Consider the following 24,521-nt stretch of genomic DNA (forward strand, 5'->3'; position numbering starts at 1 on the left):
GTCCGTAGGGTGGTGTGGATGGGCTGGCTCGGTGGCCAGATAATTTGGGATAGTAAGTCCCCTCCAGGAATCCCACGTCAGCACGCGGAAGGCTCTGAGCAGTCCTGCCTTAACTGTCACTCAGCTCACAGGCCCGGGACAGTCTTCTAGATACCTCTTAGCATGTCATGGGATGCGCCTCTGTTCCTTTGCCGACCCCGCGTTCGCGCAGTGGCTGTGGGACAGGGAGGAGAGCCGCCCACAGCGCCTTCACCCCACACACCTCGGGAAGGCTGTGGTTTCTGTGAGGTGCTGTCTAGACCGCAGTCACTAGGACTCAGTGAACCACTGCAGAAAGGGGGACCCGAAAGTACAGAGAGTGGGTGGACCTCAGGCACCCTGGGGTGGGGGCCACTGCCCGTCACTGGGCTCCAGGACCCTGGAGCTCACTTCTCCATGGTCAAGCCCAACTCCAGCTCCCTTTGGGGTACTCCCCCACGTGAGGGATCTGTCCAGAGTTTAGCCCAGGCATGAGTAACGGGTGGGCTGCCTCTGTAGGCTAAAGAAAGGCTGCTTGTTCTTGGGAACGTACAGTGCTTCACTGTCTCCCTGTGGCCCCATGTGGTTCAGGAACTGTCATCAGGGTGAGCTGTTCTGCAGCCCAAGAATCGGGGTGTGGGGATGTAGAACCCACTCAGTGCTGCCGAGTCACCTCACATCTGCTTGGAGGACAGGGCCCAGTCCATCCTCCCATCCCCTCCCCTCCTCTCTTCTCATCTCCTCTCTCCTCTCCTCTCTTCTCCTCTCCTCTCCTCTCCTCTCCTCTCCCTTCCCCTCCCCTCCTCTCCTTTCCCCTCCAGTCCCTTCTTCTCCCCTCCCTTCCCCTGTCTCTCCTCTCCTCCCCTCCTCCCATCCCCTCCTCTCCTCTCCCTTCCTCTCCTCCTCCTCTCCCCTCCCCTCCTCCCCTCCTCCCCTCCTCCCTTCCTCTCCTCTCCTCTCCCTTCCTCTCCTCCCCTCCTCCCATCCCCTCCTCTCCTCTCCCTTCCTCTCCTCCTCCTCTCCCCTCCCCTCCTCCCTTCCTCCCTTCCTCTCCTCTCCTCTCCCTTCCTCTCCTCCTCCTCTCCCCTCCCCTCCTCTCCTCTCCCTTCCTCTCCTCCTCTCCTCTCCTCTTTTCCTCTCCCTTACCCTCCCCTCTTCTCCTTTCCCCTCCAGTCCCTTCCCCTCCCTCCCTCTGTCTCCCCTCCTGTCTCCTCTACCCTTCACTCCCCTCCTCCCCTCCCCTCCTCCCCTCCCCTCCCCTCCTCCCCTCCCCTCCTCCCCTCCCCTCCTCCCCTCCCCTCCCCCCTCCCCTCCCCTCCCCTCCCCCCTCCCCTCCCCTCCCCCCTCCCCTCCCCTCCCTAGAACCTAAGCATCTCTCTTGTTCACATGTTGTTTTCTGCCCTGAGGGCACAGTGTCTTTCACTAATAGAGCTTACAGTCACTCTGCTGCTTTCCAATCTCTGTGTTCCTGTCCTCTAAGGAACGTGCCTGTGTGTGTGCAGTCGCTGAGCCCCGAGCCAGGCATTTTTTCACCTAATTTATGCAGATGTCTCATAAGAGAAAGCTCATCCTTTTGTCTCTTACCCAGATTTTTGTAGCAAGCTAGGCAACATTTTTTTTATTATTTAATGGACTGAGCATTTCTGAATTACTTATGAGCTTATCTTTATGCCAAATAAATTTCATTAATGATTTTTTAAAAACCAGCGTGAAGCCGGCTGGTGTGTCCTATTAATGATTGGTGATAATACTTTTTTTAAACAGTCCTGTATAAACCATCGCAGGTAAGAAGCACATCGTGGAAGAAATATGAGCCTCTTTCATCGAGCCTGCACAGTATTGATCTCCACTGTTTTGTGTTACCAAAGTTCCAGGTGGGAAGGCATTCTTTATTCTTTTACTCCCCTCCCACTTAGAAGAGCTTTGGCAGCATCGCTGGCCATTACAGTGAGCACCCAGAAGCTGGGGGCCTGTCCAGGGTCACGATTGTGCCCCACCAGGGTGGGGGCAGGAACCTGTCTCATTATCTTGTCCCTGACTCAGTAAATGTTTGCTGAAAGAATGATAAAAGCGTGTTAGCAGGTCAATAGAGAGTCACCAACCACCGTCTTTCCCTCTGGAGGCTCACAGAGCCTGAGCCTAAGGAGATGGGACAGCCGCAGGTACATGCTAAGGTCCCCAGCTGTCTGGCTTTGGGGAAGTCACTCCCGTCTTTGGACTTCCGTCCCTCCACCTGGAACTGAATCAACTCCTCCCCACCCCAGGGCTTGAGGGGGCAGGGCAGGAGACATCCCGAGACTCCTAGCTAGACCGCAGGCAAGTCCAGGGGATGATTTGGAACTCTGGGACCCTTAGCATCCCCCAGCTCCCACTCTTTCCTCATGGAAGCCTTGTTTTATTGTCCCATGGTCATTAAGGCTACCCAGTGTGCTGGTTACATCCTCGAACTCTCGAAGCAGATTTCCTGGGTTTAAATCCCTGTTTGCCACCTCCTGGCTGTGAGATGCTGGGTAAATTGCTTAACCTCTCTGTGACTCACCTGGAACAGGAGGATAATTGTAGCACCTGATTCATACCCTCTTCTGTGAGAATTAAATTAACACATGTGATGCGCCTTGAATAGTGCCTGGCACATACTAAGGTGTCAATGATTTTAGCTCTTTATTGTAAAATGATTTGTTATACCCTGGGAATGGAGCTGGGCATCGTATGTGTTACCATTCTGTCACCTAGCTACAGATATGAGACAGAGACCTGGCTATTGCACCCAAATGCTTGGAGAATGGGTCCAGAGCCCTTTGGAGCACAACCCATACTCTTTATTTATAGGTGGATATAAGGTCTAGATATAGCTTGCTTTATTTGAAGTCAAACTGGAAAAAAAATAGATAAGTGAAAAATATTGCTACATAATGATTCTCAGAAGATGAACAGACCTTCAAAAATGTTTGACTTTAAGAATTAATAGTTTATAGAAGTCCAGCACCCTCAGCTGGATGCCCAAAGATACGGAGCAGAAACTCCAAGGAAAAAGGTTGCTGTGGGGAAAGAATCGGATGGACCAGAAGCTGGATGATGGCAGGAGGAACCCAGGGAGCCTAGCCCTCAGATCTGCTTAGATAGAACCAGGCAGAACCGATCCACGGAACTGGCACCTAGAGGGGGGCTGCATTAGGTGTAGAAGAAGGGGGTGGGAAGAAGGGAGGGGCGCTTTGAGCAGAGGCTCCTGACCTTACCTTCTCCCAGTGCAGTGGCCACGGTAAGATGGCTTTGGCTGCAAAGGCAGGTTCAGGCCTGCCGTCCCCATCAGACCTCTTTCTTTGGCTCCTCTCTCAACACTAGAAAATATCTCTTTTTCTACATCCTCCCTCCCACCCGCCCCATTTCAAATGGAATCCCTTATCCAGAGGGACATGACCAAGAGCCACGTTTGGTGTGGTCCTGTCTCAGTGTACCTTAGGAATGGCTTAGTTACTTTTGCCCAGTGAGAACACTATCAGAAGAATTACTAAACTAAAACACTTTTTATCCTGCAGAATGGAGCTGTGGAGAACAATATACTGACCAGTTTCATTACTAAGAAACGTGAGAAATGATTGTCTACATCCTTTAAAGCCATGTTGAATGATCCAAGTCTAAGCAAATCTCCAGTGGCAGATAGCTGTCATCAAAATCCTTTTTATCTTCCTTTAAGAACCTGGTCTTGTTTTAATTATGTTTTAAAATTAGCACATATAATGCGATCCCAATAACATGAACAAAATAATCCACATCAAAACAACAAAAAACCCTCAGAGTATTGGGAGCTACATTAAAATGGTTATCTCAGACAATCGCAAGGCTAGATAGATGATAGACACAAGATACATAGATATACAGAGCTATTATCTGTATTTTTAAATATTTTCTATATTAACAGGAATCTTTTGGCTATAAGAAAAAAGAAAATATTATTTGGAATGCTGTAAACAAATAAAGGCCTGTTTTTCTCACGAAACAATAAGTGTGAAGCATCCAACATAGATTCAGAGGCCCAGGAATAACAGAGCCTATTTTTCTAATTCTCTTGATTTTTCTCTCATTCTAATCCCATTTGCCTCATGCTCTGAGGAGGGCTGCTGAAGCTCCAGGCATCATGACTCATTCAAATCAGAAGGGAGCTGATTCTGTGTCCTTTCATCAGTAAAGCAAAAGCTTTTGCTAAAACCCCAGAGGAAATCCCAGGAGACTTCTGTTTTTGTCTCATCAGCCAAGTAGTGGCCCTTGACCAGTCCTAGCTGCACAGACACTGGAAAGGTCAATATGTAGCTTTTTAGCTCCATGAGCAAAAGCAGGCAGGAAAGAGGGAGGTAAAAATGAGTGTTGGGGACGGGGACGGGGGGGCTCTACCGTAGAGCACTTGGCTAGCACTCGAGAGTTCCTGGGTTCCATCCCCCTCCCCACACATACACAAAAATATGATGATGATGATGATGATAGAAAATGAGTGCCAGGTGACACTTGCAAGACTTTTTAAAAAATATTTATCTTTTAGGTGTAGATGGACACAACACAATGCCTTTATTTTTATGTGGTGCTGAGGATCGAACCCAGTCCCACTCATGCTAGGCAAGCACTCTACCGCTGAACCACAATCCCAGCCCTTGTAAGCCTTTTAAAAAGTCATTTATTCTGGGGCTGGGGTGGTGGCTCAGTGGTAGAGCACTGGCCTAGCATGTGGGAGGCACTGGGTTTGATTCTCAGTACCACATAAAAATAAATAAAAAGTAAAGTCCTTGACAACTAAGCATAATATGCTGGGTGTGGTGGCACAGGCCTGTCATTCCAGCAATTTAGGAGGCTGAGGCAGGAGGATCACAAGTTCAAACCAGCCTCAGCAAATTAGTGAGGCCCTAAGCAACTTAGTGAGGCCCTATCTCTAAAACATTAAAAAAATCTGGGAGTATGGCTCAGAGGTAAAATGATCATGGGTTCAATCCTCAGTATCAAAAGAGAGAGGTGGGGTACAGAGAGAGAGAGAGAGAGAGAGAGAGAGGAAATCATGTGTTACTTTTATAATTGAAAAAAGGTAAGATTATGTTCGATCTTGAATCTACTGTAAAATCTCAATTATGTAAAAATATGCACAACTAAAGGTGTGAAAAAAGCCATGGTGGCATGAAAGTTGTCTTCTTCAGTCTTGAGATAAGTGGCATCCATGTTCCCCCTGGCTACTAGGTGACCAGAGGCAGAAAGATTGGTGGTTCCTGGAAGAAGTGGGAGACTTGGAGAGGAGGGTGGATGGACAGGTCTGCAAGAAGAGACAGGCTAAGAAAGCACCCCTTGCTGATGTGTGTGGGCGGGGCTGAGGTGTCCTGAACCAATGAGCGTTCGGGAAGCTGAAGTTCCGGTGATTTCTAGTAATCCTGACCTGCCACCCAAATAGAGGAGATAAGCGGGTTTTCAGATTGAAAGTAGATCACAAGCACTTTCTAGGAATACATGTATCAGTGGCATCTCCGTGATGTGCTTGAGCAAGTCAGCTTCAGAAGCCTCCAGTCCAGTAAACCCTCTCCCTTAGATGGGGGACAACAGCTGACAGCAGTCAGTGCTATCACGATTGCAATCCCATTTGGTCCTTTCCGTGTTTTTGAAATGGCCCTAACCACAAGCCCATGTACTAATAGAAAAATGAGCAGAATATATGAATCACTTGTTTTGATAGCATTACGCTTAATCTAGCTAGAACACTTCACACAATCATAGAGTTTGAATTCTCAATCCAGTGTGAATTTTTAAAATGAAGCTTTTCAGACCCGATTGCCCTGGGAAAGCAGATTTCATAATTTGCTCTCCAGCCTTGCTAGAAAATCCATTTGTCTTTGCAATTGAATTTGCAAAGTGAAATCATTTTGAAGGGCTGCTCCTTTGGCCAGCTCTTCCACTCCACCTCCCTTTTCCTGTGCATTTCCAGGACTCCCTGTTGATCTGGGCAGACCAAGCCATCCTGTCATCCCATCTCAGCTGAAGGCGTGATGCTGCTTGGGAGTGGGCTTTGTCCTCACCACAGACTGCCCGGCTGAATTCTGCAGCATTTGCTGCCTCAGATTCTCAGAGGGGCAAAGGAACAGGGCGGGTGGGGAGTACTGGGCCAGGAGGCTGTGGGCAGTGGATCAGTCCTAGATCTGTACCTTAGGGATACCATCCCAGCTGTGAGCATCTTCAAAAGCAGACCCAGCCACCCTGCCTTTGTTCTAGAGTGAAATAAGATTATGAAGGTCCAGGGGCCTTGACAATGCCATAAAATGTTCCGTTTAATTCAACTCCACAGTACAACAAATATTTTTGGAGATGGTGAGTTTCCGGCTGAGATGTAGCCAGGTAGACACATCCAGTAGGCAATTGGATTTATTAGACCAAGGCTTAGGACAGAACTCTGAGCTGGGATTACATGTTTGTGAGTCACAGTTTTTCTTGGTACCATTGCACTGAGATCACAAAGGGGAATTTTGTATATTACTGTCATTATTATTGCTACTACTATCTTACTATTTAGGAGGAGTTCACTCTCCCTTATTAATAATCATAATGAAGTTGGGAGGAAGCCCATGTATCAAGGTGTTTTAATTTATCTTCTTAATGAATTACATCTCACAGATAAGAAACTGGTGAATAAGATCTGCCAGTAAGCTGGATTTTCAAATTAAGGTTTCCAGTTTCTCAGACTTGCTTAAATTATTGGATACCAGCCAAAAGACTTCCCAATTAATTAGCTTTGATGATTTATTTTAACAACTTCAACTGATGACAGTACAGAAATGAAGTTGTTTTTTTAGATTATTAATTAGTAGTTCCAGAGTATAAAAATCACCTCGGAGCATCCACTGTTTCTCTTTGTAGTGGTTTTGGCATCTGGGACTCGATGGCTCCTCACTGTGTCTGACTTCCCCACATGCCGCCTAGGTTCGCCTGTTTTCTATTGCTGATGACACAACACCACACACTAAGTTGGGAAGAGAAAGGTTTATCAGGGGCCCAGGACCTGGCAATGGTCTTCTTATTGGAAGAGTCCTGAGGTGGCACCGGGCATCGCATGGCAAGGGACAGGGAGCATGCGTGTGTCTGCCTACATCTCTCCCACTTCTTACAAAGCCACCAGTATTCAACCACAGGGACTCTATCCCATGACCTTATCCAGGGTCAGTCACCTCCCAAGGGCCTCACCTCTAGACACCACAGTGGGATTAAGTTTTCACCTCACAGTGGGGCTTCAGTGTCAGCACCTGAAGCCTTGGGGACATCCAACCACATGCAAGCCACTTAGTACCCTAGGCCCCACAACCTCCTCCTGGTACCCTAGACAATCTGCCAATCAAAACTCCCTGAGGCACTTCCAAACACCGTGCAGGGGGCCCTCCAGCCCAAACACTTAAGGAAATGGGTCCCCTCTGTCATCACCTGCAGAGCTTGGCCATCATGTCCCCAGGGCCCATAATTGTGCACTGGTCTTTGGTGAGATGAGCTGGTGCCCAAGGCATTTACTTAGGAAATACTCTGCATCTAAGACCTAGAGTGACTTACGCTCCATAAGAATACTGTTAGGAGCAGCGGCAGCTTTTTTACTTTGTCATTTGCAGTATTGAGAACCACATGATGAAGCTGTTTGGACTAACTAACGTCAGTGACCTAGAACGTGGAGCAGCAGGCTGTGGCATTCACTATTTTGTTTGATCTTCACAACAGCCTCTGAGAAAGATGAAAACCTGAGGCCAGAGGAAGTAGTAACTTGCCTTTGTCACATGTGACAGTGAAGTAGTAAAACCAGAAATAGGGACCTTGAGATCCTGGCTGGAGCCTTTCCACCATAAAGCAGTCTCCAAGTAGCCCGCACCTCTGGGATCTTAAAGCCGGCAGGACTGGCCCAGGGAATGAATCACAGAGCTCAGGCAACCAAGTGGGGGTGCGGCAGCCCCATGCACTGCCACTGGTGTGGAAGGGGCTTTTGATGGCTTGTTTATTTAGCTTATGACGGTGCAATTGAAATAGAAAATTCAAGCCTAGGGAAACATAGAGCCAGGCGCAGTGGCGCACACCTATCATCCCAGGGGCTCAGGAGGCTGAGGCAGGAGGATCACGAGTTCAAAGCAGCCTCAGCAAAAGCAAGGCTCTAAGCAACTCAGTGAGACCCTGTCTCTAAATAAAATACAGAATAGGGCTGGGGGTGGGGCTCAGTGGTCCAGGGCCCCTGAGTTCAATCCGGGTAGCAAAAAAAAAAAAAAAAAAGTAGAACACTAAGAGGAGAACCAAGAGCCCAGCCTGCAGCCCAGGAGGCTGACCCGCTTGTCGTATTAGAGCTTCATTTTCCAGTCTCCTGGAAGCCAAGGGAAAGAGAAGGGCATGATTCACATTCCCCTGAAGTTGGGAGCACAGCCTTCCTCAGGGAGGGAAGCTGAGTGCTAGGAAATCACTCAAGAGGGTCTTATATGGGGGATTCTGGGGACAGATGTATGATGTTAACAAGATTTCACAGGAAATATTATAGTAGATTATATTATATTTATATTATATAAGTATTATAATAGATCTAATTGTTCTTTTTTTAATAGCATCGTTTAACCAAAAACAGATCAAGTAACCCTGAGGGTGAGATGTGGACCCTCAGTTAAGCTGAGCCTGTTGTGTTTGGGTCCATGTAATTCGGTCCAAGATGACATATGTTAGTGGTCTCACTAGATCCAGGGCTAAAGCCTCAAGCGCCCAGAGTTGCATATGGCTCAAAAACTCTTCTGGACACTTCTCTTAGTAGATGCCTCTCCTCTCGCGGGCTTCTTTGGGATGCAGGATGAGCTTGTAGGCTGTGACAGAGGCCTAGAAGGTTGGCACCATGCCAGTGGCACATCCCTCGGGGTATGATGGCACCTTAGCAACAGTGGCCTGAAACACCCAAGTGATGGAGTCACACGAGGCCGACAGCAGGTTCCTGTGGCCCTCGAGTGACTCACTGATCCAGTCCTGCCACGTGCCACCTTCCCAGAGCTGCACCGTGGGGGACGCACAGCTTCTGCAGCCCCCACGGCAGGGCGAGAGGGAGCCGAGTGTCGCAGCCCAAGTGTTTCCCAGAACCACCCAGAAGGAACACGTCACTTCCCTTCACATTTCCATGCAAGTCCTTGGCCGTGCCCGACTTCTCCTGAGTGCAGCATCTCCCACAGCCAGGGGAGGAAGGCGGCCCACACCAGGAAGGGACGACGGTCACTCACAGGAGAAGATGTGGGGGGAGGGAGCCGGAGGTGAGGGTGAGGAGCTGGTGGCCCTGGCAGCACCACGGGGACCCCGGGGGTGGCTGGGTTGGCGCTGGGTGGGAAAGGCAGTAAGTGCCACTTTAATTGGCCTCCACTCTGCAGGCCAGGGGACCTGGGGAGGTGCTCAGGAGGCGGGACTGGTCCTGCTCCAGGCCTGAACCAGGAGGCAGGAGCAGCTACCTCAGCACCTCAAAGTCCACCCAGGCCCTGAAACAGAAGGGACCCCGACATTTAACTTATGAGGTGCCTCCCGCCTCTTACTGTGATCCGGAGTGAAACCAGGCCCACTTGGGCTTTTCCAAGCAGTGACTAATGGCGGGGTTCGGCCAGCCAGGCCCAGCGCATTTTTCACTCGCTCCGGGCTTCCCGCCACAGTGGCCTGGCCAGAGCTGTTAGGGATGACTGTGCCTAGCACTCCCTACCTCACCATCCATCACCGAGCACCCTCTCCAGCCACCTCCTTTTTAATAGGTTTAATTATTACTTCTTCTGCTTCATGGCTCGATTAATCTTCCCATGGCCTCTGGATTTACAGCGCACAGCCCGGGAATGTCTGAGCTATTCACTACAGCCTCCGTCTCTCACTGTGTGAGGAGGCAGGAAGTGTGGCCGTGTGTGAAGCCAGAGGAATATCTATCTGTGGGCTCCAGGCTGGCTTCTTGTCACTGTGCATGCAGCCCAGACTTGGGGATGGTAGCAGTTGGGGACCACAGAGGAACCGAGTCTGCTCCCTTTAAGCTTCAGGTTGAACAATCAGAACCTCTGGATATCCTCAAGTTTGGTTAGGAAAATAGGTAGGCCAGGCACCGTGACACACACTTGTCATCCCAGCAGCTCGGGAGGCTGAGGCAGGAGGATCATGAGTTCAAAGCCAGCCTCAGCAAAAACGAGGTGCTAAGCAACTCAGTGAGACCCTGTCTCTAAATAAAATGCAAAATAGAGCTGGGATGTGGCTCAGTGGTCCAAGGCCCCTGAGATCAATCCCTGGTACCCAAAATGGAAAAAAAAAAAAAAAGAAAGAAAGAAAAATAGGTAGTTTCCAGTGGAGTGGGCTGGGAGAAGATGAAAAGAGGGATTTCCTCGACCCTGCTGACTTTGTTACATACAGCAGGCTCTTCAGAGGTAAGGCACTGGGATCTGAGACAGAAGTGCCATTGAACTCTCCCCGGCTCAACTGTTATTGAAGCAAAAGAAGATATGGGGCTCCTAGCTTCACCGACCCCTGAGAGAACAGGCAGAGCTGCTGGACTTGGTAGACCCAGTGTAAGGAGGCCAGAGATAGTGAGATGGCCCAGAGTTCCCCAGAGGTGGCGCCCACTGGCGATCACACCCCCTGCTCCTTCTACAGGCCGGAGTCCCTTTGGATTTTTCTGGTCTCTAATGGACACTCTGCTCTCTAGATACAGACGTAGTCAGACCATCCCTCTGTTGGGCTGCCAGCTTGGATGCTGAGCAACACAGGAGAAGCAGGCACAGAATCCTGTCCACCAGGCTTTCCAGGAGGAGCAGGGAAAGAGTCCGGCCCATGAGCCACGCACATCGGTTCTAGTACCAACCTGCCCTGACGGCCCTGCAGGCCTGAGAACATTCTCCAACTTTCCATGGCTCTGGGATCACAGGACCAACCTTGAAGGATTGTTTCGAGGTGCGAATGAGGTCATGGGGCAGGGAGCCAGGCCCAGAGCGTTCCTGGAGGAGCCCACCGTGAGGGCACGTCTGCAGCTGCAGTCCTGGGGGAGGTGATTCTGGGATTATCTGCCATTTAAAGTCTCATACCTTTGCTGCCCTCCTTTGGCACAAACAACGGAGACTTGTCTCCAGGGACATGCATAGTCACCAGAAAACATGTTCAACGTGACGTCCAGTGAGCCACACGTCTGGTGCTCTCACGCCCTGGATTCCAGCCATCTGTGTAGTAGCCAGGTCTGTCCCCTCATCCCCACCACAAGCTTCAAGGTATTTTATGAACAATGTGAAAGAACTATACGTGCAAAGTTGAAGGGAGAGGGTCCAGGAGCATAAAGGTGTCTAGGTCGGGATGATGGGTACTCAGGGCCACCCTCCCCATGTGCAGGAGGAGCTGGTGGAGTAGTCAGGACTCTCACCATGAGCAGGTGGCCTCAGCTGTTCTTACTGTCCCCTCCTGTCCTAGATAAAGTACCACCCTATCCTCTAAGAGCATTCAGAACAAAAGATAAAGTGTCATCGTCTTACCCAAGCTCAGTCAGTGGGGTGAAGGCCTGTGTTGCTGCCAGTCCACACACGTCCTTCACACGCTCCAGACAGTGTGAAGGCTGGAGTGACTCTACTGAGGTCCCAGAGACAGAAAAAGGGACTTAACCATCCACATCAGGACTTAGATCAGGACTTAAAAAAGTTTCCTGATCCAGAAGGGGTTACACGAGAACATGCCGTGTTAGCCAGGCGCTGTGGTTCAGCCCTGGAATCCCAGAAACTCAGGAGGCTGAGGCCAGCCTCAGGAACTTAGTCAGACTCTCTCAAAGTGAAAAATAAAAAGGGCTGGGGATGTAGGTTGGTGGTAAAGCACCTCTGAGTTTAGTCCCCAGTTTAAAAAAGAAAATGCAGTGCAAACTTCTCTATCAGTCTTTTTTTTATATTTATTTTTTTGGTTGTATTGGACACAATACCTTTATTTTACTTATTTATTTTTATGTGGTACTGAGGATGGAACCCAGTGCCTCATGCTTGCCAGGCAGGCCCAGTACCACTTGAGCCACATCCCCAGCCCCCTCTAACCAATCTTTATTATTTACTCTCTATTATGGACATTTTCACAGGTGGAGAGAATAGTGTAATGAACCCCACAAACTCATAACCCCGTTATCAACATTTGCTAATTTTGTTTCATCTATTTTCATAAATGTGCACGTGGGCAGGCACACACACGGTCCCTCTTTCCCTGCCACCACTGGAGTACTGTTAGAGCAAATCGTAGAAGCCATGCTGTTTCCTTTTAAGATACTTCCACGTGTACCTCTCCGGAGACCTCTATCAGTGCGGCTACCGCCCATGGCACCTGTCCTCGGTGGAAGCCGATGGGCTGGTGCAGCCAAGGCAGGGGTCCAAGGGTTCTCGCCCTGCTTCGCCCACTAACGCCGCCTCTTGCGGGAGCGAGCTTGTGGGCCCCTCCAGTCCCCAGGTCCTGTGTTTTCTTCGGGGGTCGCTGGATAAGGCAGATCTCAGTTCCCTTGAAAGCGGGAGAGGGTACGTCAGGGCTGGAAGCCCCTCCGGGTCGCGCACAGGGGTGATCACAACGGGGGTGCCCTCAGTGAGCGGAAGAGCGCACCCACTGTCGCCGAGGGGCACGGAGGCCCGACGGAGAAAGGCGGCAGGGTCCACCGCTCAGATACCCCGCGTTCGAGTCCTAGTTGAAATTGTGGGCTTGCCCCGTTCGCAGCTCCTGCGCTCTTTGCGCTCAATGGTTAATGATAAAATCAAAACGTCGGGAGCGCTCACTGTGTCCCAGGCCCCCCAGCCTCACCACCACGGCCTCTGAAGTAGGCAGTGACCGAGCAGGAGGCCCGCTCTGGGTTGGATTCGCGACCACGTGTCCTTCCCCCGCACGCCCTGGTGAGAGCAGGGCTTTGTGAGGGTCTTCTGCCCCACTAATCTTCATTTAATTCCCTCCCTGCAGCACGTTGTCACCTCGCGCGCCCCTGCTGACAGGCCCTCTGTAAGTCTTCATCTGAGTGACGGCCCTGGAAAATCAAGCTGTGGTCTGGAAAGGGAAGGAGGATCTGCAGATTATCCCCTCAGCATGTGCAGTCGCTCTGCTGGCAGCTCTCAGGGCCGCTTTTATGTCGCTCAACAAAGAGAGCAAGCACAGTGTTCCCTTCAGAATCCCCCAGACTGGCGGCGGGGACAGCAGAGAGAGGGGCAGAAGAAAAAGTGCCCCGCCCCGCCAGGCCCACCCCTCGCCCTTGTCTGCTGCGGAAGGCTTTGTTTTGAGACCCTTCCTCTGGACACTTCAGAGGCCCTGGGAAGGAAGAACAGAGGCTGGGGGAGGAGGCTTGGAGGGCTGGCTGCAGGTCAGATCACTTTGCTGTCACCAGCAGGCAGTTCCCTTCGCAAATCATCGAACCCTGGGTAGCCATTATCTACCAACTGCTCCCTATTAACTAGCCCAGACTCTTCCGGCCAGAGTGAGGGAAGAAGAGTCCCTTCCCTTTCTCTCTCTAAGTACTGCTCATGCCATGTTATATGTTCAAAAACGCACATTGGTGGTTTTGTTTTTTATTTTTATTTTTGCAAAATTGGGCTCTCCACCACTGAGCTACATCCCATTTGTTGTTTTTTTTGTTTTATTTTGAGACAGGTCTCATTTAATTGTAAGGTTGGCCTCAAACCTGTGATCCTCCTACCTCAGCCTCCTGAGTAGCTGAGATTACAGGCATGTGCCTCCATGCCCAGCTGTGTATGTGCTTCTCATACTCCTTCTTTGAGATGATTATAACCTGACATTGTTTGTAAGAAAGCAAAAAATGCCAAAATAAAACCAACTTTCAATTAAAATAATAGGAAAGCAAAGTTCAGAGACACTGACTGTCTCAAAGACACTCAGCTGAATGTGGCAGGAGCCAGGCCTGTAAAGCAGGACTTCTGGTTTATTCTGCAGCCCGGTGCCTTTTCTGTCATCATGTGCCTTCCTGAGACTCAGCTTTCTGAACAATCAATCCTGGAGGAGGGTGGGGGGCTAGCCAGGAGGCCTTGTCTTTGGTGGGGGGACATACATGAAGACCAGCCTGCCTCTAGTGGCCTTCTCTGAAGACCTCTGTTGCTTGCTTCCTCTGTCATTGTAGCAACCAAACGTAATAATACTGGCTTAAAACTCATTGCAGCCAGGCAAGGTTGAGCATTGCCCCCCTGTAATCCCAGCAACTCGGGAGGCTGAAGCAGGAGGATCACAAGGTCAAGGCAGGCCCCCTCCAAAAAAAATTTTTAAAGACAAGGATTGGGGACGTAGGGATGTGGCTCAGTGGCAGAGTTACCCTGGGTTCAGTCCCTAGTGCTGCAGAGAAGGGGGAGGTCATTGAAATAATCCAGTGCTATGGTGCCCACAACACTGCAAGCCATCCTTGTGGGAGATCCAGGCACCCTGCCACCTGCCCAGCTGCCCTCGGCTCACAGCTTGAGATCCCAGGTGTTGCCGAGGCATTAGTTCCTCTCGGGCCCCTTAGAGTTCCTGACCTTGAGACAGACTCGGAAACACTGCCAGCCTTCCAGGTGGGACGCCCCTGATGCCACCAGCCTGGGACAGTGACCCCAGGGAGGACTCCCGGATCAGTCCCAGAAACATTACTTCTCCCATTGGACCAGAGTTCAAAATTACTTTAAGGGTTATATGTTCCTTATTTTAAAAATATGTATGTATTTATAGGGCCGGGGCTGTGGCTCAGTGGTAGAGCGCTTGCCTAGCATATGTGAGGCCCTAGGTTCAATCCCAGGACCGCATAAAAATAAATAAAATAAAGATATTGTGTCCATCTACAACTAAAAAAAATTAAATACAGATAAGTCAAAAGAAAAAACAACAACCTTCAATCCTACCACCACACACAAAAAGTAAATACGTTTGCATACATGTGCCCTGTTAGTCTTTATCAAAATGTGGCTTTGTAGCATATATATTTCCTTAATATAACTACATTACCATTTTAATGTTATCATCCCATTAATATAGATGTACTGTGATTTAGTTATTTTAAGATTATGGAATATTTGACTCATAAAAATCACACAGAAGAATTACGGTATTTTACCTCTGCCACCTCAAGAATTCCCTTTCCTGGAAGTATATAGTGATTGCAGTACTGATACTTGAATTTCACTTACAGTTCACAGTGCACTTGCAAATATTTTATGTCATTTGATCCTTATCACCACCCTCTAGTGTCACTATCACTATTCTTAATTCTCATTTTATAGAACTGAATACAGTGGAGTGGGGCTAAGTGATTTACCCAGTTCCCTAAGTCCAGTTAATGTCAAAGAGGCGGCAGGCCCAGGAGCAGGCAGGACTCTTTGGCAGGGCAGACCTCCACGGCAGGTGGGGAGGAAGGGCCATCGAGTGGCCCTGGCAGGCTCACCCCCACCCCCGCGCCCCGACTTCAGCATTGATTATGTGTCCTGGCGTGATTCGCACCTGACCGCCACCCTATGGTTCTGTACAGAGGGCAGAGTGGCTTCATCTCTCTCTCTACCCCTGTGGCCATCACAAGTCTAGTTCACATTTGCTGGGTGAACAAGTCGGTGAACAAAGGGTGACATAAAGTTAGGTAAGTTGCAAAGGCAGGGATTCGACAGCTCCCATTTTCAAATCAGACATTTGCACAAGAGCTCATCTTGGTGACGCTAAGATTCCTGTGCCTCTGCAGGTGTTGGTCACCACTGCAGAGCTTGCTACTGGTGCACAGAAAGGTATGTGCAAAACCAAGAGCCAGGAGGAAGCACACACAAGGTTCTGCACCTCTTCCAATGCCCCTCCCGCCCCAGCTGGGATGGGCCACCTTGGCTACCCTGATGACACCCCTCAGTTGGAACTAATTTATATTCATGATGCATCTCATTTTGAACTGCGGATAAAACAGTGGCTTGGCTTAGGAACTGGAGTGCAGTTTATGGGGGTTGTTTGAAGCGCTGTGATTGTTGATTGTCAAAGCATAGAGCAGAGTTACAAGAAATTTTGGAACAAAAATCACTCAAATCCCCTCACTTAGCAAGGCAGCTACTTTCATCTTGTGGAGTCCCCTCCAGGTCTTGTCCACGCACACAAATTTTGTTCTCCTACTTGTCACCTGCAGCTTGCAGCGTTGCTTCCTGCTTTTCCAGTTAACCCGATTGTGAGCTCATTTCCCATTTTAATGCACAGACTTCATAATGACCTTTTTAATAACGGTGTCATCTTCTGTTGAGTTGATATGCCAAAATGCACTCGCACAGTCCCCCAGTGTTTGGCATTTAAGATGTTTCTGATTTTCCACTTCTCTATAATGCTGCAGCAAAGACTAGAGGCACTTAGTTTGTGTGGCCGTTGACTGATTTCCTTAGCTTATGCTCCCTTGAGCAGGATGGTGGGGTCAGAGTAGGACCAGATGCCGAGTGTGGTAACTCATACCCTCAGTCCCAGAGACTCTGGAGGCTGAGGCAGGAGGATCTCAAGTTCAAGGCCAGCCTGGCAACTTAGAGAGACCCTGTCTCAAAAAAAGCTGGAGGCAGAGGGCTGGGTATATGGCTCAATGACAGACTCCCTGGGCTCAATCCCCAGTCTCTCTCTCTCTCTCTCTCTCTCTCTCTCTCTCTCTCTCTCTCTCACGCACGCACGCACGCACATGCACACGCAGTGGGACTGTCTTCATTTGGCACACTGCTGATCCAAAGGTTGTTCTTGTTTATGTCCCCAGCAGTTGTTATGTTTATCAATTTCAGGGCAACCTAATCAGTATAGGGGGTGTTTAAATTTTTTATTTGCTAATTTAGAAGGAGTAAAATGGTACTTCAGGGTTGGTTTATTTTGCATTTCTTTGATTATTAAAGGAAATTAGCATTTCCCCCTGTGGTTACTCTTTGTATTTCTTTGGATGTGAGTTGTCTGCTAACATTTCTAGTTCTTTGCCTCTTTTAATAAATTGGGGGGCTGGGGTTGCAGCTCAGTTGTAGAGCACTCGCCTGGCACATGCGAGGCACTGGGTTTGAGCCTCAGCACCACATTAGAAAATATAAATAAATAAATAAATGGTATTGTGTCCATCTACAACTAGAAATATTTTTCTAAAAAATAAATCAGGGTCTTGATTTTTTTCTAAACCTGAATGATATCTTTACTCACAATAGATATTAAATTTTTTCATATGTGTTTCACATATATCCCAGTATTTGTTGCCTTTTAATTTTAGATATTTATTTGCAGTACAAAAATTGTAATCAAATCTGTCAATGTTTTTTCCTGTTGCTTTGAAGCTTAGAAAGCTCTCCTCTCTCTGGAGAGTTGATAAATATTTAATTCTACCTTCTGTTATTTGAAATTCTTTAATTCATCTGGATAGTATTTACTATAAATTGAGTTGCAAATTACATTTTTTCCCCTAAATTACCCTTCAGTTATGCCCATCTTCCTGGCCTTCTCTCTTCCTTCCCCAGGAATCATCCACCAGATGAAAGGCGACTACGACACTGCGCTGAAGCTGCACAAGACGCACCTGTGCATCGCCCAGGAGCTGAGCGATTACGCTGCCCAGGGCCGCGCCTACGGAAACATGGGCAACGCCTACAACGCCCTGGGCCTGTACGACCAGGCGGTCAAGTACCACCGGCAGGAGCTGCAGATCTCCATGGAAGTGAACGACCGCGCCTCCCAGGCGTCCACGCACGGGAACCTCGCTGTGGCCTACCAGGCCCTGGGCGCCCACGACCGGGCCCTGCAGCACTATCAGAACCACCTGAACATCGCCAGGGAGCTGAGGGACATCCAGAGCGAGGCCCGGGCCCTCAGCAACCTGGGGAACTTCCACTGCTCCCGGGGAGAGTATGTCCAGGCTGCCCCCTATTACGAACAGTACCTGCGGCTCGCTCCTGACCTCCAGGACATGGAGGGAGAAGGGAAGGTCTGCCACAATCTTGGCTATGCCCATTACTGCCTTGGCAATTACCAGGAGGCGGTGAAGTACTATGAGCAGGACCTGGCATTGGCCAAAGACCTTCATGACAAGTTGAGCCAGGCGAAAGCCTACTGCAACCTGGGCCTCGCATTCAAGGCACTGCTGAATTTCAGCAAAGCTGAAGAGTGTCAGAAGTACCTGCTGTCCTTAGCCCAGTCCCTGAATAATTCCCAGGCTAAATTCCGGGCCCTAGGGAACCTGGGCGATATATTCATCTGTAAAAAAGATATAAATGGTGCAATAAAATTCTACGAGCAGCAGCTGGGCTTAGCCCATCACGTAAAGGACCGAAGGCTGGAGGCCAGTGCATACGCAGCCCTGGGCACTGCGTACCGGATGATCCAGAAGTATGACAAGGCCCTGGGCTATCACACACAGGAGCTCGAGGTGTACCAGGAGCTCAGCGACCTGCCAGGGGAGTGCAGAGCCCACGGGCACCTGGCTGCTGTCTACATGGCCCTTGGCAAGTACACGATGGCCTTCAAGTGTTACGAGGAGCAGCTGGATCTGGGGCAGAAGCTGAAGGACCCAAGCCTAGAGGCCCAGGTCTATGGCAACATGGGCATCACGAAGATGAACATGAACGTGATGGAGGAAGCCATCGGCTACTTTGAGCAGCAGTTGGCCATGCTGCAGCAGCTCAGCGGCAACGAGTCTGTGCTCGACAGGGGCCGCGCCTATGGCAACCTGGGGGATTGCTACGAGGCCCTGGGTGACTACGAGGAAGCCATCAAGTACTACGAGCAGTATTTATCTGTGGCCCAGAGTCTGAATCGAATGCAAGACCAAGCCAAGGCTTACCGGGGGCTAGGAAACGGACACAGGTAAAAATGACAGAGGACAGATCAGATAGATAAGCCTACAACAGGGGCAGCGGTGAGGGTGAGGGCACCTCTGCGTGCCAGCTTATTAGCTACAAAGCATTTCCACACGAACCTCCTTTGCTTTCTCCCACACTTTTTGTGTTAAGCAGGTGATATTATTACCTTTGTGTTACGGAAGAAGAAACCAAAGCCCAGAGAGGTTAGGTTAATGCTTAAGATTACACAGCTTAAAAGGGATGACTAAGAGTCACACCCAGGGCTCTGACTCCAGAAGTGATATCAAAAAGATCAAGATAAAAGAGTGAATAGGGATGGGAATGGGAATGAATCAATTTGACAGGGCTTTTCTAAATACCTCCCACATTTTATGAATGTGTTTATCCCTACCCACCAACTCCTTTTCCTAAAAGCCCCCCGATATTTGCAGGAGTGGACAGACCCCTCCCCCACGCCCTCACCAGGCTGGGCCCCTCTCAGAGCTCTCTTGACAGAGCAGTCCTGGTTTCTGTGCACTATCACCTGCCAGGCCTGAGGATGTGTCCCCCCCCCCAGAAACTGAGACTCAGGAAAAGGAATCCTTAGGCCCCACACAACTGGTTTGATTTTCTGCCAGGTCCCGTGCTCTTCCCATTCTGATCGTGTCATCTCCAAGCAGCACACAAAGACACACAGTTGGCCAAGGGTGCTTTTCTTCCAAATGTGGGGTGCCTGTGTCTGCAGAATCTATGGCCTCACCACATAAGCAGGGGATTAGGGCCCCGGGATGGGAGGAAGGGGAAGGGTCAAACTAAATCATCACCCACAGAGTGCTCTGAGAAGCCCAGGTGACAGATTTATAGCCTCTGTAAAGTGATTTCAAAAACATAGTCTAAGCAGTAGTGGAAATTGGGAAGCCCGAAGAACCCAACAGTTCACTTGCTATCATTGTGCCTATTAATATGTTTTATGTTCCCTCTGGGGTGTATATCCCATTGAATCTCGAGCTCTTGGGAAGGTCACTAAGGGATGACTTTTGAATTGCTTTCCAGATTATGAAATTCCTCTGCATCTCACTCTAAGGGCACATGATAGATTTTAGCTAGAAGAGGAGTTAAGAGCTTCTATAGTAAGTGACAGTGACAAATGCTTTCCATTTTCTCAGGGGCTTTGGCATGTCTGCACCTGCACGAAATAATATCATTGCTTTTCTGTCTCCATCCCCACAGGGCCATGGGGAGCCTGCAGCAAGCCCTTGTGTGCTTCGAAAAGAGGCTGGTGGTGGCCCACGAGCTCGGGGAGGCCTCCAACAAAGCCCAGGCCTACGGCGAGCTGGGGAGTCTGCACAGCCAGCTGGGGAACTACGAGCAGGCCATTTCCTGCCTCGAGCGCCAGCTCAGCATCGCTCGGGAGATGAAGGACCGAGCCCTGGAGAGTGACGCGGCCTGTGGCCTGGGGGGCGTCTACCAGCAGATGGGCGAGTACGACACGGCCCTGCAGTACCACCAGCTCGATCTGCAGATCGCCGAGGAAACCAATAACCCCACGTGCCAGGGCCGAGCCTACGGGAACCTGGGCCTGACGTACGAGTCCCTGGGCACCTTCGAGAGGGCTGTGGTCTACCAAGAGCAGCACTTGAGCATCGCTGCACAGATGAATGACCTGGTGGCCAAGACGGTGTCCTACAGTAGCCTCGGAAGGACCCACCATGCCTTGCAGAACTACTCCCAGGCCGTCATGTACTTACAGGAAGGTAGGTGACCAGGCCACCCTGTCTCCGTCTGCCAGAGACTCGGGGGAGTATGCAGTTTGAGGGGTCGTCTCTGCATGGAGTGAGGGTCTCAGAGGCCACATTGTCTCAACTCCAGAGTCACAGTGGCTCCCTGGGTGGTTCTGAGGCGCTTCACTGATGGTTCTTTTCGTGTTCCTGCCATGCTGGGGATCGAACCCCGGCCTCACACGTGCTAGGAAAGTGCTCTAACATCGAGCCACATGCTGAGCCCTGAGTCATTGTCCAGAACACCTTATCCTGCTCTGTGGGCCCAGATTGCCACACCGTCAGTGACACCAGCTGCCCAGGGAGCAGCTCCTCAGAACCCTCTGCTGGGTGAACGACACAACCTCACACCCGAGTCAAGTGAGACCTGGTCACGTCTAGCTGAGGGTCTGTGTGCCACAAGTCCTGTGTCCCCTAGGAAATACCTGACCTGTACCACAGCTGTGTAGTCATCAGCTCTGAGCCGGTGACTGAGGCCCAACCTGAGCATCAGCTGGCTGAGTGTCAGCCAGCTTTCCTCCTGGGCCTGCAGGGCTGGGCTGTGTGTGGCGGGTTCTGTTCCGGGTGCCCCTGGGAACTGGCTGCTTCTCCTCCTCCTCTGCCATCAGGTTCCCTCCATTTGCTGAGCACAGTGGGTCCTTGGACGCCTCCTTTTCTCCAGAGCAGAAGCCCCACGGCAGGGTCTGCCCTCCCCCTGTTTACCCTGGGTGGCCTCTGCTCTGAGGTCCTCCCACAGACACTGGGCTCCTCCAAGCCTGGACAGGAGAGGGCAGAGGCGATGCCCTCCACTCACCAGTGAAAGGAAATGATTGCTGTTTTCCTATGAAACCTCTTATTTATAGTTTCCAAAAGGTTTTGCATAGGTAGTTTATTTAATCTTATTTAATCCTCGCAACCTTGAAGGTTGCAGCTAAGTCACCTTGAGGCTCGGGGTTAGGGTCTTTGTTTCCTGACCATGCGGCTGGTTAGTTGCAGAGTGGGGCTCTGGGTTTTCTCACCCCGGGAACCAAACAAGACCCTGTGGGGGGCCATTTCCAACCGCAGAGAACAGTGCAGGGTTGGGGCGGTGCTGTCCTGGCTACTGCTGAGCTCCAGCTGGGAACCGGGAGAGAAGCAGGGGCAGAGTGGAGGGCGAGGGAGGGGCTCCCTGTTCTTGCACAGATGGGCCCGCTGGCTGCAGGCTGAGGGTCCTGGGGGACTGCAAGCCTCTGTCCAGGCCTTATTTAGCTCCCACTCCCTGCAGATGGGGCCGTGCCTTGGTGCATTCAATATGAACAATGGCTTCTGGCTTCCGGAGCCACTTGACTGGTGAAATTCCAACAGTCTAGGGGCAATTTTCAGTTGAATTTGTGAAAACTATTAAATTGAGACCCAGCATCTGACAACTTCTCAGCTGTGTTCTCCAGACCTTCCTGAAATACTGTTTCCGTGCCACAGCTGGCTGCCCGAAACACCACACCATCACCAGGGAAAACTGCCAGCTCCTTTTTTATTACTTCTTGCAATTCCTGAGTCTCATGGAGACCTGAAGACTCGTGTTTGTAGCCTCTCGTGGTATCTGCCTTAAGGAGAGCTCCAGCCAGAGCAGCCCTCCATGCCCTGCTCACAGGGTCTGGCCGGTACGGGTGCAGGCCCCTGCAAGGTGCTCTCGTGTGCTCCAAGATTGGTCTGCAGCCTCTTGCACTGAGGGGACAGTTCAGCTGGAAAATACCCCAGTGCCTTCTCCTGGCCTTCAGAGGGGAGGGGGCTGCAGATCAGCATCGCCCTTCCCCCCGCATTGGCATCTCCCAGTGAGGCTGGGTCTAAGTCAGCTGAACAAGCTCCCCAGGTGATGCGATGGATGCCTCTGGGTAAAGCCTCTGGTTTCTCATCTTGCAGATGAAGAAAGGGAGACTGGGCAGTTTGGTGATTTACTTGGGGTTATGCCGCCAGTCTCTGGCGCTCCACCCCAGGGAGCTGTGTGGGCTCCTGAACAGCAGATGCACATAGGAGCTGGGCAGGCCACTCACCGTGTCTGGGAGGGGGTTGTGTTGTTTTTTTTACAATTCTGGGAATTGAACCCAGGGCTTCACACGTGCTGGACAAGTGCCCTGCCACTGAGATGTACCTTCAGCCCTTTGTAAATTTTATTTTGACACAGGGTTTGAGTTGCCCAGGATGGCCTTGAATTTGCGATCCTCCTGCTGGAATTGCCCGTATGCACCATGCACTTGGCTGTCCAATGGGCCTTTACCTGTTTGTCATAGAGCACTGCCTAATGCTAGTTAGGTGTCCTAGGTGCTGGGCTACAACAGGAACCAGGCAGTTTACTTGACTCACACCCACACCTGGCAGGGACATCAAACTGGAGAACCAACCTGGCAGCTTGTTGAAAGTTAAAACAATCAGTATCCTCCTGGTTTTCTCTCAAGAAACATCTTTTTTCCACATGTGTTTCCTTTTTGTAAGGTGTTTAAAAATATGAGTTGCTGGGCATGGTGACTCGTGCCTGTAATCCCAGCAACATGGGAGGCTGAGGCAGGAGGATCACAAGTTCAAGGCCAGCCTTAGCAATTTAGCAAGGCCCTAAGCAACTCAGTGAGACCCTGTCTCTAAATAAATAAAAATGGCTGGGGATGGGGCTCCGTGGTAAAATGCTTTTGGGTTCAATCCCCAGTCTCCACCCCACCCCACCCCAAAATACAAGATAATGTGCATTTGAAATATGTATTTCATGAGCCTGAACCAGAGAGTCCCTTTTATCAGGGCCTCTCCTCCAGCTCAGCCCCTCTCCAGTAGCTGACAAGTGACAGGTTGGTGTGTGCAGAGGCAGCGCCACCTCTGACGTGGACCAGGGGAAGCCCTGCTTTTTGGGTGCAGCAGGCTGGGGACCCCCATGCTGTCTTCTTCACAAGCCAGCCGCTCTGTACCGGGAGCAGGAGAATGAGGGCAGAGTGACACTGAGAATGGCTTAGTGACAGATACTGTAAGTAGCTGCCTTTAGATTGGACTCCCACAAGGCCCCACAGGCTGCTGGTGTCCTGAAACCCAGAAGCTTGCTGTGGGTAAGTGAACCAGACTGCAGGGGCCTATCTGAGGCCATTAAAATGAGGACAGTCTCAATTAAGTCTTTTGATATGAGTGCTGGTTTTGCCACCCCACGGAGGCACATCAAAGGCTCAGACTCTCGGGAAACAGAGTGGACTTGGAACGTGCTGTCTCAGCAGCCGCAGGGGCAGGCCAGATCCCGTTCTACTTTCAGGAGAACACTGCATGCCTCCCCCAGCGCCCACTCGATGCTGTGCGGCGACACGGGAAGAAGTATTATGGTGGATTCTGTGCTTTACTCTCAGGAAAAGCTTTTGCCAGCCAGAGAATCGGACAAGATAAATTCCTCGGCCAGTAGTCTCCAAGTGCAAAGCTCTGTGTTCGCATCTGGGAGGGCGCCAGGTTCAGGTTACATTTGTTTCCATTTCTTCCCACCCAGCAAACCTGTCTGCTGCTCACAGCATCACCTGAGCTCTTGCTGGGCCTCCTCTGAGTGTCCCGGAAACTGTGCCACCAACGTGGCATTTGAAGAGAGCTCTTGTCTCATTCCCCCTCTACTGTGCTATTAGCGTTCTTTACCCCTGAAGCAAAGTCACCTGCCAGGACTCGTTGAGGGGTGGAACTATCTGTCTTCTCTGAATCTTTAAATTTTTCTATCTGGTTTCAGGTTTAAGGTTAGCTGAGCAACTGGGCCGAAGAGAAGATGAGGCAAAAATTCGCCATGGTCTAGGCCTCTCCCTTTGGGCTAGTGGAAACCTGGAGGAGGCCCAACACCAGGTGAGCAGGAGAACCCTGACCCCAGTGGAGTTCACAGCCAGAAGCGTGGGAGGGATGGCCAAGGTGGAGTGCACCAGATACCAACTCATGCCTTGAGTCAATGCACAGGGTTCTCAGCCCGTGCCAGCCCAGAGGTGTTGACACTTCACACAGGGAAGACCCTTGC

At 50.5% G+C, this 24,521-nt stretch overlaps 1 protein-coding gene across 1 annotated transcript in view; it reads left to right on the forward strand.

Annotated features, from left to right (window-relative positions):
* The window catches only part of Ttc28 (tetratricopeptide repeat domain 28), a 595,992-nt gene that overhangs the window by 482,848 nt on the left and 88,623 nt on the right, over positions 1-24,521 (forward strand). The window contains exons 7-9 of the mRNA XM_026412187.2: positions 17,457-18,798; positions 20,004-20,527; positions 24,246-24,355. Coding sequence (XP_026267972.2) covers positions 17,457-18,798; positions 20,004-20,527; positions 24,246-24,355 — 1,976 coding nt within the window. The remainder of the gene's footprint in view (positions 1-17,456; positions 18,799-20,003; positions 20,528-24,245; positions 24,356-24,521) is intronic.

This window comes from Urocitellus parryii, chromosome 3 (genome assembly GCF_045843805.1).
Source record: "Urocitellus parryii isolate mUroPar1 chromosome 3, mUroPar1.hap1, whole genome shotgun sequence".
NCBI classification, from domain to species: Eukaryota; Metazoa; Chordata; class Mammalia; order Rodentia; family Sciuridae; genus Urocitellus; species Urocitellus parryii.